Source organism: Geotrypetes seraphini, chromosome 5 (assembly GCF_902459505.1).
Source record: "Geotrypetes seraphini chromosome 5, aGeoSer1.1, whole genome shotgun sequence".
NCBI classification, from domain to species: Eukaryota; Metazoa; Chordata; class Amphibia; order Gymnophiona; family Dermophiidae; genus Geotrypetes; species Geotrypetes seraphini.
Genome location: NC_047088.1, coordinates 242,524,118 through 242,538,798, shown reverse-complemented (window position 1 = coordinate 242,538,798; position 14,681 = coordinate 242,524,118). Strand labels below are relative to the sequence as shown.

The 14,681-nt window shown below is 44.7% G+C and overlaps 1 protein-coding gene across 1 annotated transcript in view; it reads left to right on the top strand.

The window, feature by feature from the left end:
- Window positions 1–14,681, top strand: part of CCDC93 (coiled-coil domain containing 93) — a 223,743-nt gene that overhangs the window by 34,958 nt on the left and 174,104 nt on the right. The window contains exon 5 of the mRNA XM_033946543.1: window positions 13,172–13,270. Coding sequence (XP_033802434.1) covers window positions 13,172–13,270 — 99 coding nt within the window. The remainder of the gene's footprint in view (window positions 1–13,171; window positions 13,271–14,681) is intronic.

Sequence of the window (14,681 nt, the reverse complement as noted above, 5' to 3'; positions counted from 1 at the left end):
TCCAGTTTCTGCAACTTCTGGGATTCGAGATCAATCTACCCAAATCTCATATCATTCCCACTCAGAGACTTCAATTCATTGGAGCGATCCTGGACACACTCCTCATGAGAGCTTTCCTGCCATCCAATCGGCTTCAGACCCTTCAGTCTCTATGTCACCAGGTACTTCCTCTGCCGTCCATCTCAGCAAGACAAATGATGGTGCTCTTGGGACACATGGCATCCACAGTTCATGTCACACCTCATGCCCGTCTTCTCCTGCGCACTCCTCAATGGACCCTTGCGACCCAGTGGTCCCAAGCGTCGGACTCTTGCTCACGACACATATCTGTGACATCATCTCTTCGTCAGTCTCTGCAATGGTGGTTGGTATCCTCAAATCTATCCAGAGGTCTTCTGTTCCATCAGCCTCCTCATCAACTAGTCATCACCACCGACGCCTCTCTGTACGCATGGGGAGCTCACTTGAACGAGTTCCAGACTCAGGGTCTTTGGTCAGCCCAGGAAAAGAAGCATCAAATCAATTTCCTGGAACTCAGAGCGATGTTTTACGCCCTCAAGGCCTTTCAACACCTTCTCTTTCCTCAGGTCCTTCTGTTGTGCACAGACAATCAGGTTGCGATGTACTACATCAACAAACAGGGTGGGACAGGCTCTCGCCTGTTATGCCAAGAAGCCCAGAAGATCTGGAATTGGGCCATAGATCATCATCTCTTCCTGAAAGCTATTTACATTCAGGGGAAACAGAATTCATTAGCGGACAAACTCAGCAGAATTCTCCAGCCTCACGAGTGGACACTCGACCCTGTAACTCTACAGTCTATCTTCACTCAATGGGGCACTCCTCAGATAGACCTCTTTGCAGCTCCTCACAATCACCAGCTGCCCCGTTTCTGCTCAAGACTTTACTCTCCACACCGTCTCACAGCAGATGCTTTTCTCCTCGACTGGTCGAATCTGTTCCTGTACGCCTTCCCTCCTCTACCTCTCATGTTGAGAACCTTGTTCAAGCTCAAGAGGGAACGAGCCACCATGATTCTGATTGCTCCGAGGTGGCCCAGGCAACATTGGTTCTCCCTTCTACTTCAACTCAGTTCCAGGGAACCTTTTCTTCTTCCTCTGTTTCCTTCTCTGCTTACGCAACAGCAGGGAACCCTTCTGCATCCCAACCTCCAGTCTCTACACCTGATGGCTTGGTATCTCTCGGGCTGAACTCGACTGATACTCTTTTGTCTCAGCCCGTTCGTTCCATTCTGGATGCCTCCAGGAAACCAGCCACTCTACAATGTTACCATCAAAAGTGGACGAGGTTTTCTTCCTGGTGTCTTCTTCATCATCTTGATCCCACTTCCCTAGCGGTGGAGACGTTGTTGGATTATCTTCTTTCTTTGTCTGATTCTGGCCTGAAGTCCTCTTCCATCAGGGTCCACCTCAGTGCCATTGCAGCTTTTCATGAGCCAGTCCATGGAAAACTTCTTTCAGCTCATCCCCTGGTATCCAGGTTCATGCGTGGGCTTTTCAATGTGAAACCACCTCTTAAAGCCCCTCCGGTTATCTGGGATCTCAATGTGGTTCTTTCCGCTTTAATGAAACCTCCATTTGAACCTTTAGCTACCTCTCCTTTCAAATTTCTCACTTGGAAGGTGCTTTTTCTTATTGCCATTACCTCTGCCAGGAGGGTCAGTGAGCTTCATGCACTGGTTGCAGATCCACCTTTTACGGTTTTTCACCATGACAAGGTGGTTCTGCGTACACATCCAAAGTTTCTCCCCAAGGTTGTTTCTGAATTTCATCTCAACCAATCCATTGTTTTACCTGTTTTCTTTCCAAAACCTCATTCTCATTCTGGGGAACAAGCTCTGCATACTTTGGATTGTAAAAGGGCTCTTGCTTACTATCTGGAGCGTACGAAACCCCACAGATCAGTTCCCCAACTCTTTCTGTCCTTTGATCCGAATAAATTGGGACGTCCTGTTTCTAAACGTACGTTGTCTAATTGGCTTGCAGCGTGCATTTCATTCTGTTATGCTCAGACCGGACTGACACTGGAAGGTTCTGTCACAGCCCATAAAGTCAGAGCAATGGCAGCATCTGTAGCTTTCCTCCGTTCCACTCCTATTGAGGAAATCTGCAAGGCTGCTACTTGGTCCTCAGTTCACACTTTTACATCTCATTATTGTCTGGATACATTCTCCAGAAGGGATGGTCACTTCGGCCAATCTGTTTTGCAAAATTTGTTTTCCTAATGGCCAACCTTCCCTCCATCCCTCTTTTTGTTAGCTTGGAGGTCACCCATCAGTCAAGAATAGCTGCCTGCTTGTCCTGGGATAAAGCACAGTTACTTACCGTAACAGGTGTTATCCAGGGACAGCAGGCAGATATTCTTGCGTCCCACCCACCTCCCCGGGTTGGCTTCTTAGCTGGCTTATACTAACTGAGGGACCGCGCGCCTCTGTCGGGCGGGAAGGCACTCGCGCGTGCGCGGTGCGGCCGAGCTAGAACTTTCTAAAAGTTCTTAGAGTGAGATCACTCTAAAATTGTCCGTACCGGGGCTCCGTCGGTGCCGTCACCCATCAGTCAAGAATATCTGCCTGCTGTCCCTGGATAACACCTGTTACGGTAAGTAACTGTGCTATCTCAGCCCGTTCGTTCCATTCTGGATGCCTCCAGGAAACCAGCCACTCTACAATGTTACCATCAAAAGTGGACGAGGTTTTCTTCCTGGTGTCTTCTTCATCATCTTGATCCCACTTCCCTAGCGGTGGAGACGTTGTTGGATTATCTTCTTTCTTTGTCTGATTCTGGCCTGAAGTCCTCTTCCATCAGGGTCCACCTCAGTGCCATTGCAGCTTTTCATGAGCCAGTCCATGGAAAACTTCTTTCAGCTCATCCCCTGGTGTCCAGGTTCATGCGTGGGCTTTTCAATGTGAAACCACCTCTTAAAGCCCCTCCGGTTATCTGGGATCTCAATGTGGTTCTTTCAGCTTTAATGAAGCCTCCATTTGAACCTTTAGCTACTTCTCCTTTCAAATTTCTCACTTGGAAGGTACTTTTCCTTATTGCTCTTACCTCTGCCAGGAGAGTCAGTGAGCTTCATGCACTGGTTGCAGATCCACCTTTTACGGTCTTTCATCATGACAAGGTAGTTCTGCGTACACATCCAAAGTTTCTCCCCAAGGTTGTTTCTGAATTTCATCTCAACCAATCCATTGTTCTACCGGTTTTCTTTCCAAAACCTCATTCTCATTCTGGGGAACAAGCTCTGCATACTTTGGATTGTAAAAGGGCTCTTGCTTACTATCTGGAGCGTACGAAACCCCACAGATCAGTTCCCCAACTCTTTCTATCCTTTGATCCGAATAAATTGGGACGTCCTGTTTCTAAACGTACGTTGTCTAATTGGCTAGCAGCGTGCATTTCATTCTGTTATGCTCAGACCGGACTGACACTGGAAGGTTCTGTCACGGCCCATAGAGTCAGAGCAATGGCAGCATCTGTAGCTTTCCTCCGTTCCACTCCTATTGAGGAAATCTGCAAAGCTGCTACTTGGTCCTCAGTTCACACTTTTACATCTCATTATTGTCTGGATGCATTCTCCAGAAGGGATGGTCACTTCGGCCAATCTGTTTTACAAAATTTGTTTTCTTAATGGCCAACCTTCCCTCCATCCCTCTTTTTGTTAGCTTAGAGGTCACCCATCAGTCAAGAATATGCTGCCTGCTTGTCCTGGGATAAAGCACAGTTACTTACCGTAACAGGTGTTATCCAGGGACAGCAGGCAGATATTCTTGCGTCCCACCCACCTCCCCGGGTTGGCTTCTTAGCTGGCTTATACTAACTGGGAGACCGCGCGCCTCTGTCGGGCGGGAAGGCACTCGCGCGTGCGCGGTGCGGCCGAGCTAGAACTTTCTAAAAAGTTCTTAGAGTGCAATCACTCTAAAATTGTCCGTACCGGGGCTCCGTCGGTGCCGTCACCCATCAGTCAAGAATATCTGCCTGCTGTCCCTGGATAACACCTGTTACGGTAAGTAACTGTGCTTTCTGGGCTGGGCTGGGCTGGACTGGCTTTGAGCATATGCGCATGCTCAAAGCCTTCTGGTCTCGCTCTCAATCTCGGAGAGAGCGAGACCAGAAGGCTTTGAGCATGCGCAAATGCTCAAAGCCAGTCCAGCCCAGCCCAGCCCAGAAGAAGGAGGATCTCCAACGCACCGCCCAGCCACGCCAGAAGAGGGAGGATCTTTGGGCACCGGCACTGGTGCCAAGTCGGGTAAAGGGTGTCATTGACTGCTCGGGAGGGGGAAAGTAGGATCGCGGTGGAGGGGGGGCAACGCGAGCGGGGGGGGATGCTGGTTCGCAGGGGGGGAAGCTGGATCACGGGGAGGGGTTTGGAACAGTGTCGTATTCCTCAAGGGGGGGGAGAATGGAGCAGCGCCGGTAGCCTCGTGGAGGGGGGGGGAGGAGGTGGAACCAATCAAAGCAGTTTCCCTTACTTCCTATGGGGAAACTTGCTTTGATATACGAGCAATTTGATTTACGAGCATGCTTTTGGAACTAATTATGCTCGTAAACCAAGGTTCCACTGTACTACTTTATCCCAAAGCAAAAAATAAATAAATAAATAGAATTTTTTTTCTACCTTTGTTGTCTGGTTTCTGCTTTCCACATCTTCTCATTCAATTACTTCCATCCACTGTGTGTTTTCTCTCTGCGTCTTCCATTTGCTGTTACTGTGCCTCTCCCTTCACCCTCCCCCAATTGGTCTAGCACCCATCTTCTTCCCTCCGCTCCCCCATAGTCTGGCATCTGTCTTCCCTTCCAGCATCTTCTCCCCACTCTGTCTTCCACATTTCCCTTCAGGGTCTGTTCCTCTCTACCCTCTTTCAATGTCTGTTCTATTCCTTTCCTCCACCACCCTTCCCTCCCTCCTTTACCATCTGTTCCTTTCTACCACCCTTCAGCTCCTCTCGCATGGCCTATCTACCTCCCTCCCTCCCTCTTATTTTCGTGGCACGTTACAATGTAATTTGTGCAAGCCGCTGGAGCCTGCGAGCTCGGTCCCTGTCCCATCCCCACAAACCATCTTGTTTCTGTGTTCCTGTTTTCCCCATTTCTATCTCCCCTATGTATCTGGCATTGCCCCCCCCTGTGTCCATATACCATCCCCATGGCATGTCGCCTTTATGTCTGTCCCTATGCCCCATGCACATAATTTCCCCTCTTTCTGTTACCTTCCTCTGTCCAGATTTTCCCTATCTTCCTCTTCCATACCAGTGTGTCTCTTCTTTTCAACCCCATCTAGCTTCTTTCCCTCTTTCTTCCCCCCCCCCTGCTTCCAGCATCTGGCCCACCTGCCTGTCTTCCCCTTTCTTTCCCACTGTGGATTTCTTTCTTTCCCTCTTCATCCCCTTGGCCCAGAATTTATTTTCCTTTCACTCCCTCCTTCCTATTTTGAGCAGGAAACACACGCGAACGCGCGGTCCAGCAGCCCCCACCCTTCCTCCACCTCATCTTATATTCTGAGTTTGCCGGCTTTTTTTCCCCTGAGCTGCACGCATTCAAAAAGACGCGCACGCGTCGATCAAACTTCTCCTCTCCTGCAACTTCCTGTTTCCGGTTGCGTCAGAGGAGAAGATTGATCGACTCGCGTAGCCGCACCTGCACGGCTTTTTGAATGCGTGCAGCTTGGGAAAAAGAAAGCAGGCAAACTTGGAATATAAGGTGAGGTGGAGGGAGGGAACTGGCTAAATGCTACGGGCAGGCGGGCGGTGGCTGCGGGGACAGCGCGATCCTTGATGCCTCACTGTGGAGACAAGACCATTCACCGCTCCACGGGGCGGTGAATGGCCTTGTCCCCGTCCCCGCAGCGACTGCCATTTTTCTTTCCCCGTTCCGGCGGGTTACCCGCGGCTAAACGCGGCTAGCCGCAGGTAACCGCCACCGTGTCATTCTCTAGTCTGTATATCTTGTGCTGCACCATATAAAATCATGGACATTTGGATTATTGATACGCATAATCGTGCTTTCAGCTTTGCAGCAGGAGACTAATGCATGATTATGCATATCAACTTGATTTTAATCCATATCTCCACGATTTTATATGGTGCAGCACAGGATATATGGACTCCTGATGAAGGGATAGGCTGCCCAAACACGGGTGGTTTTGGGTCCTTAATACATCCATTCATCTGGATTTTGCTGTTTCATTTTTTTTTTTTAATATATATATATGTAGTTTTTAATAAAGTGATTTTATTTTGGACTCCTGCTCTCATCCTGGTTATTTGTGGCTTTTCCACTCCTTGCATTTTTGTACAGTAAGAATAAGCCTAACATAGGTTGTTATAGTTTTGTTTTATGATATTGGAAACTGCATAGAGCAGGGGTGCTCACACTTTATTGGCTTGCGAGCTACTTTTAAAATGACTAAGTCAAAATGATCTACCAACAATAAAATTTTAAAAAACACAAAGCGCACTGTACACAGAGAAAATGTTAATTATCATTTATATTTGTGTTTTTTTTCAGAGGTCAAGGCAGATGACTTTAAAATATGCAATGTCATCTCAGTAACAACTATACAAAAATAGACAAATATACCCTCTCCCCTTTTACTAAACCATGATAGGGGTTTTTAGCACAGGGAGCTGCGCTGAATGCCCCTCGCAGCTCCTGACGCTAACTACCACTATCGTGGTTTAGTAAAATGGGGCCATAGTGCAAAATATAAACAGCAGATATAAATTCTCAAAACAGACACATTTTGATCACTAAATTGAAAATAAAATCATTTTTCCTATCTTTGTTGTCTGGTGATTTCATGAGTCTCTGGCTGCACTTCCTTCTGACTGTGCATCCAATATTTATTTATTTTCCTTCCCTCTTTCTTTCCTTTCTTTCACAATCCAGCCCCTTCCCTTTTGGGTCCACGTCTCGCTCTCTTTTCCCTCTGTTACCCTCCCCAGATCCTGTATCAGTTCTTCTTTGTACCAGGTCTTCATCTCTCTCCCTCCTCTGTTATGATCTTACATCTCTCTGTTCTTCCTCAGGGTCTTTCCCCCTCTGTCTCAACCTCCCATAGTCCTGCATCTGCCTCCTGTCGTTCCCTTTTGGTCCAGGCCTTCCTTTTCTAGTCTTTCTTCTGCTTACAACCCCCCCTTTCTCTGCCTCTTTCTTTCCTTCCTTCCTATGTCCCCCTTACTACCTTCCAGCCTTTGTCCCACCCCTCCCCCGAAGCCAGCTAGCCAGCCTGCCTCCCTCCCTTGCCAAAACCAGCCTGCCTGCCTCCCCCTCACTGCCTTCCAGCCTTTGTCCCACCCCTCCCCCGAAGCCAGCCAGCCTCCCTCCATCCCTGCCGCACTAAATATGAGAAAGCTCAGCAACCAACAGCTTCCCTCTGAAGCCTGCCTTCCTCCCTCCGAAGTCTACCGCTGAATCTTCTGCTTCCCCCCCTCCCCAGTCTGCAGCCGCCGCTGCAACAACCACAGGAAAGGCATGTCCAGGTGCTGACCCAGAAACCCTCTCCCCAACGTCAATTCTAATGTCGGAGAGGAAGTTCCGGGCCAGCCAGGCAGCAATTGGCTTCCCCGGAACTTCCTCTCAGATGTCAAAATTGACGTCGGGGAGAAGGTTTCTGGGCCAGCACCTGGACATGCCTTTCCAACTGTTGTTGGTGGCGGTGGGCGGAGAACCAGGGAAAGAGCCCATTCTCCCACGATCGCCTGTCCCATTGTATCCACACACAGCTTCGGGATGCCTTCTCTGAAAACGGGACATTTCGGCGACCCAAAGCTGCATGGGGACAATGGGACAGGGGATCTGAAAAAGGGACGGTCCCATTCAAAACGGGACGTATGATCACCTTAGCTATGAGGCATTATGACATCACAATCTGATCTCTGGAATGTTGTTCTCATTGGGTTTCTGGAATCTTGCAATTCTTTGAGATGCTGGAATGTTGCTACTCTTTGGGTTTTGGCCAGGTACTAGTGACCTGGATTGAGCACCGTGAGAACGGGCTACTGGGCTTGATGGACCATTGGTCTGACCCAGTAAGGCTTTTCTTATGTTCTGTGCATATTAAAATATCTTAATAGACTGCATAAAGTTTAAGCAGAGGTAAGACGGGTAAGAGCAGCCCTAGTGGTCAGTGCAGTGGCCTGATAACCTGGTGAATTGAGTTCAATTCCCTTCTTGTGACTCTGAGCAAGTCACTTAACACTTCGTTGCCCCAGGTACAAAATAAGAGCCTGTATATAATATGTAAACTCCTTTTGATTGTAACCACAGAAAGGTGATATATCAACTTCCACCCACCCCCACCCCTGCCCCTCCACACACACACACGAGTTAGATAAGAGCAACCAACGTAAGGAGAAATTGTTTCTAAACATCATCTGGGTTTGACCCACTTGATCAAGCTATTTTTAATTGCAAGTTGACATTTGTGATGCTAGTTCTTTAATGCAAGAATAAGTGTGACAAGCAAGCTGGAGGTCATGAAGGAAGGAGCGGGAAAGAAGGCCAAGGCAGGGGTGGGAAAGAGAGGCGGCATCTTGCACCTGTCTTCGGTCATTAGCACTGATAATTTGTGCAATATCGGGTTTTTATGGGGGGGGGCACAGTGAAAACAGTCATACAACTGCTATAGGTAAGAGAGCTTCCTATTTCATATCAAAAAAACTAAGACTGGGAAGGAATGGAAATACACATGAAATATAAACAAGGCTGCAGCTGCGGGGAACGGTATAATGATAGACCATGGGGAGAAGGTCTAGAAGTATAATGATACATTTTCAGGCAGGAATTGAAGATGGAGAAAGATAAGGCCTTGTGTACTGAAACAAGGAATAAGTCATACATAAGCACAGCACTATTGCACTGTGTTTCAGATTTCTCTGCCGTCATTTTTCCTAGGCCATTATATGAAAATGTACAAATCTTATTAAGAAAATGTATTGGTGGAGCCTTTGAAATGCTGAAGAACATTAGCTGGTATTACATATTTTCATACACATTGCTATCACCATTGCACACTGAATCTGAGCCTCTCGAACACAATTGTAAGCATTTTGGAACTTTTAGCAATTTGTGTTAAAAATAAGAGTTTCAATTTGCTTATTCCATCTTCTAGTTAACCTGTTGAACCAGACAGCCAGCAGGGGCAAATGCATCCCCTCCAAAATTTCTTTCATTAAGCTGAGAGTAAAAATAGAATTGAGCCAGGGGGTGAAATAAAGCTCCCTTGCACTACTGAATCACCCAGCAGTACCCCATACAATGGTTTGAGGCACTGGTCATAAGTTTTTCTGTTGGAATTTTGTTTTTTGTTGGCAGTATATTGAACCAGGTCATAGTTTGACTGGTCAGCAGGGAAAAAGCCATCTCTTTTGCACTAAATTCTGAATCTGACTCTTCTGGGGATGTGTTTTGTCACCGTGTCATTCTCTATTTGTAATTACAAGGGACCCTTGGTTTGTAATAAGGTGATATCAGTAACTGCATTAATATTTGGTACAAATAAACATAGCATGCATCTTGTACATTTTGATCTGCAGTTTTTTCTTTATTTTTTGACTTGTTCCTGGAAGATATTACATTACATTACATCACAATACCTATATTTTTATTTTAAATGATTTATAACCCGCCTATCCACAAATCTAAGCAGGGAACAAAAATAACATACAAAATACGCTAAATACTGTAACCAAATACAAATCAGCAAGACAAACACAGGGCTCCTTTTACTAAGCTGCGTTAGGGCTATAACGCGCGGAATAGCACGCGCTAGACGCTAACACCAGCATTGAGCTGGAGTTCTAGCCGTGTAGCGTGGAGTTAGCGTACCCTAATCTGCGTGCGTTAAAAACGTTAGCGCACCTTAGTAAAAGGATCCCACAGTTTTAAAAAAAAGAACAGAGCGACTCAAGCGGTCACATGGCTCAAACAGCAAAGTTTTCACCTCTTTTCTGAAACGCAAGAGCCATGTTAGATTGGCACAAAGGTAGGGCATTCCACAGCATGGGGGCCCTGGACAGAAAGCATCGACTTGGCGATTCCCCGTAAGTCTCACCACTGCCAAAGATGGAACTTCTAAACAAATTTTGTTGGAAGACTGTAACTCGTGTGAAGGACAGTGAAACTGCAGTAGAGAGCGAACACATGACGGATAGTTAAGCTTGAAGCATCTTGAATATCACACACAGAATTTTAAACTCGACCCGCATGCCAGTTGGCAGCCAATGGAACTCTCAAAGTATCGGTGTGATGTGGTTGAATTTTGAGACATGAACAATAAGGCGTGCAGCAGCACTTTTTTCTTTTTTTTGCAACGCCTGCAAAACACGTTTGGGCAAACCCACATAAATGGAGTAAATGCGCCTGTTTAACTTTCAAAATCCTATATGGTATCCTCCCTCCCTTTATCCCTCTTTCTTGGAATTCCTCAAACCCTAATACCACCAGATCCTCCCACAAATTAAAACTATCCTTCCCCTCGCTAAAAGGCATTTCCCACACAGGAAAGCTAGGGACCTCCCTCCACTTCAAAATCACTGAGCTCTGGAACAACCTTACCTCCCCTCTTCGGAACTTGAGCTCTCTCCAAGTTTTCCGCAAACATCTGAAAACCTGGCTTTTCTAAAAAAATGTAAGTCTCCCTCCAACTTAGGAATCAAGGAAACTTTTATATCTTGGCATACCAAGTCCTCTAAATTTTCTTCACACTTCTACCTCTAACCCTCTGTTGTAGTTCCTTCCTATTTCTCCTACTGTAAACCGCGTCGAGCTCTACGAACGTGGAGATGATGCAGTATACAAACCTAAGAATTAGATTAGGTTAAAATAATCAAGCAAAGGGGTTATCATCAACGTGATGACTGTGCAAAAATTATCACCCGAGAAATCATGCAACCTCCGTAATGAACGCAGATATCACAGCCTTAATCTGAGTCTTAATCTGTACTTGGTCTCTCAATTTAATTTGGATAGCTCTATTAGGCCCACACGTAGAATTCATATGTTCATCTATCCAACAATAAAGACCTGCCGTTATAAAAGATTCCTGGACAGAACTCTCGCTTTCCAGGCAGGTAAATGGAACGATTGGTTGGGTAACATTATCATGTATTTCTCATCCTACTTTAGTTTTAGAAAATCAGTAAAAGTGAAATTGTTCAATCAATTTGTAACCTAAAAATTCTATAGTTTTTACTTCTATTCTGTATGCATGTATTTGAAGACTATATTGTGACTATTTCTCTGATTGTCCAGCACCTCTTGTTGTAAACTGCCTCGAACTATTATGGCTTTGGCAGTAATAAGAATAAAATTATTATTAAAGTGGAATCAAACACAACTCCCAGATACCTGCACTGCCCTTGCATTGAAACAACCTCACCTGCAAGAGAGATCTCGGATGGAAAAGATACCAATTTCTTACCGCAACCAATGTATAACACCTCGGTCTTAGAGATGTTTAACTTTAGGTGATTTTGAGACATCCAATTCTCAATGGTACAAAAACAGTCGTTCAGAAATGATAACGCTTCATCATAAGATTTTACCACAGGGGTAAGAAATTGGATATCGTCAGTGTAAAGGTGAAACCTAACACCCAACTTGCGTAAAACTTTACACAATGGGAGCATGTTAATATTAAACAAGACCGCTGACAGGGCAGAACACTGAGGAACTCCACAAGACAAAGCAACCCAGTCCGACTTCAACACAGAATGTACGGTTTCTCAAAAAAGACCCAAACCAATCCAACACCGTACCTGAAATAACCAAGGCCCATAATCTCGCTAACAAAATTTGATGATTAACTCTGTCAAAAGCCATGGATACGTCAAGGAGAACTATAAAGTTTAAGACCCCATGATCTAACCCATTCCATATGGTATCAAGCATCGAAAGAACAAGAAGCTCAGTGGAATGTTTTGGTCTAAATCTAAACTGAAAATCTTCTAAAATATCACTCTTATTCAGAAAAGCTTTAACTGATGTAATATGGCTTTTTCAAGGACCTTATTCTGCATCTACTGCAAAATTCTATGTGGATTACAAATTAAGTCAAGTAACATTGTAAAACAACTATTACCTAGTGAGAGAGTTTTGGCCACCTTCCTTTTGCTTCCTGATCTCTGAAGGTAGAGTGTTCCAAATCTTGGCAGCGTGGTAAGAAAAGGATAAGATAAACAACCTTCTGGATCTAATATCTTTAGGATTAGGAAAATGCAAATTTTAACATATTCAAATCGATCAATATATTTTTGTGGTAAAAGGATCAAGTTCACACATGTATCGTGGTTCCATGCTGTGCAGAATTTTACATATTTGGTCTGGATTTGCCTCACTCGATTGCTGGATGGCTCATGAGTTCACCTGCTGCCTTGGCTTTACTGCAGATGTTCAAGCTAAGTGACTTGAACAGAGGGAATTCCTTTGGCTGTATTTGCACATATTTATGTTTTTTTAGCCTATTGTTTGTTTAGTCTTTGTATGTGTATGTTTTTTGATGAAATTTTGATGATGGGAATGAAATTAATAAAATGTTTAAATTATTTATAAATTAGATCATTTTATTGCATTACACTAATTCTGCATTTGGTTGCAATGAGAATGCTTTTTTCGTGGGAGATTCTTTATTTTGATTAGATGGGTTATTGTTGAATCATTTTTTGCTTTTGAATTTTCTCTCAGTTTTGTTTGAATTTTTTACATATTAACATATGCAATTTACACTCAATCCTAGCCTCCACCTGAAGGTCAGCTAATCTGAGAGAGACAAAGCCACCATGTCCCCTGCGACTTGGAGTTAGTCTTCTTAGGGGTCCTTTTACTAAGGCGCGCTAAATGGTCAAGGAGTTTCTACTGCCTCTGGCGGCAAGGTCGGCAAGGCCTGTACAAAAGCCGCTAAGTCCTGTGGCTTGTCAAACGATAAGTTCTTCCCTTGGTAGGACAGACGCACCCTGGCCAGGTACTGTAGAGTCGCACGGAGGCCACGGTGATATTATAATGGGCACCTTAGCATTTAGCGCATGCTAAATCGGTTAGTGCGCTCAAAATTGGTTAGTGCGCCTTGGTAAAAGAACCCCATAGTGTGGGTCTTTCTGTAAAGACCTGAAAATGGAATTACATTTTTCTAATTTCTGTTCTCATTTCCTGTTTAGTGGCTTGTAAAACGTGCCATTGAAACAAGAGAAGAGATAGGAGACTATATCCGCAGCTATTCTGTGTCCCAGTTTCAGAAAACCCACAGCCTGCCTGAGGTAAGAGAATGGAGTGTCCGTCTCCCACCACATTCTTCAACTCAGTATTCAAAGCATAACTTCCTTAATCCATTTTTTTGTGGCTGTCAAACTGCTGAAGATATTAGCAATGTCAGTTCAATGGTAATAAATCTCTGTTTGCCTACAAAGATCTGGTAAAGGCAATTCTAAAACTAGATTGTTTGTTTGGCATGTCTTGTTGGAAAATTGCCCAGCAGAGCCACGAGCAACAATATAATTATCTCAGGGTGCACAGAAAGGGTTTCGAGGTATGAGGTTTCATCTCTGAAAATGCTTGCTGGTTTATTTGCTGCCTTGGCTGTTAATGGGCAGGAATCCGAGGAAAGATTTTGAATTATTTTGTTAAAACTGGAGATCTGCAGGGACACAGCTGGTAATTATCTGTGCCGACAACTGAGAGAATTCAACTTCTATAATTATCAAGGAGAGTTTGAAGATCATGTTTATTGTTATACTTTAAAATTCTATAAACTTTTAAAGAAAAGATTTTTTTTTAAATGCAGAAAAACAAACGAAGCATCTTGTATCAGCATAGGCAAAGCTGTTCAAATATTCAGGAGTTTCAGGTAGTTTTTGGAATCATAAGTTATATCAGTGATTTTGATTTTCCAGATCTTCAAGACTTTCAGCAAAAATATGCTGTGTTGCAGTCAACATGTGTAGTTTCTCATCTAAAGTTTAATAAAGCGCCCAAGAAAAGGATCTGGGTGTTATCGTAGACCAAGGGTCTCAAAGTCCTTCCTCAAGGGCCGCAATCCAGTCGGGTTTTCAAGATATCACCAATGAATATGCATGAGATCTATTAGCATACAATGAAAGCAGTGCATGCAAATAGATCTCATGCATATTCATTGGGGAAATCCTGAAAACCCGACTGGATTGCAGCCCTTGAGGAGGGACTTCGACACCCCTGTCGTAGACATTACAATGAAACCTTTCCAATGTGTGGCGGCAGTCCAAAAAACAAACAGGATGCTAGAAATTATTTAAAAAGGGATAGTTAGCAAGACTAAGAATGTTTTATAATGCCCCTGTATCGCTCCATGGTGCGACCTCATCTGGAGTATTGCGTTCAATTCTGGTCTCCTTACCTCAAGAAAGATATATAGTGGCGCTAGAAAAGGTTCTGTTTTTTTTTTAGTTCTCCTGCCTCCAGATTATCTAGCAAGGATACACTAGCAATAAACCAGACTTGGCTCTTCCCTCTAAAAGTAAAACCATGTTCAACTCTAGGAAGGCTCAGCACAATGATTCTCATAACATTGTACTGTTCTTACCAAGGCTGGTTTCTCCTCCCAATATTTCTGACTGTGGTAAAGCAGAGAGTTGAAAACCGAGGGGAAGCAGTTTGAATTCTCTAACTTTGGCCTAGATTCACTAACCTGCCCGA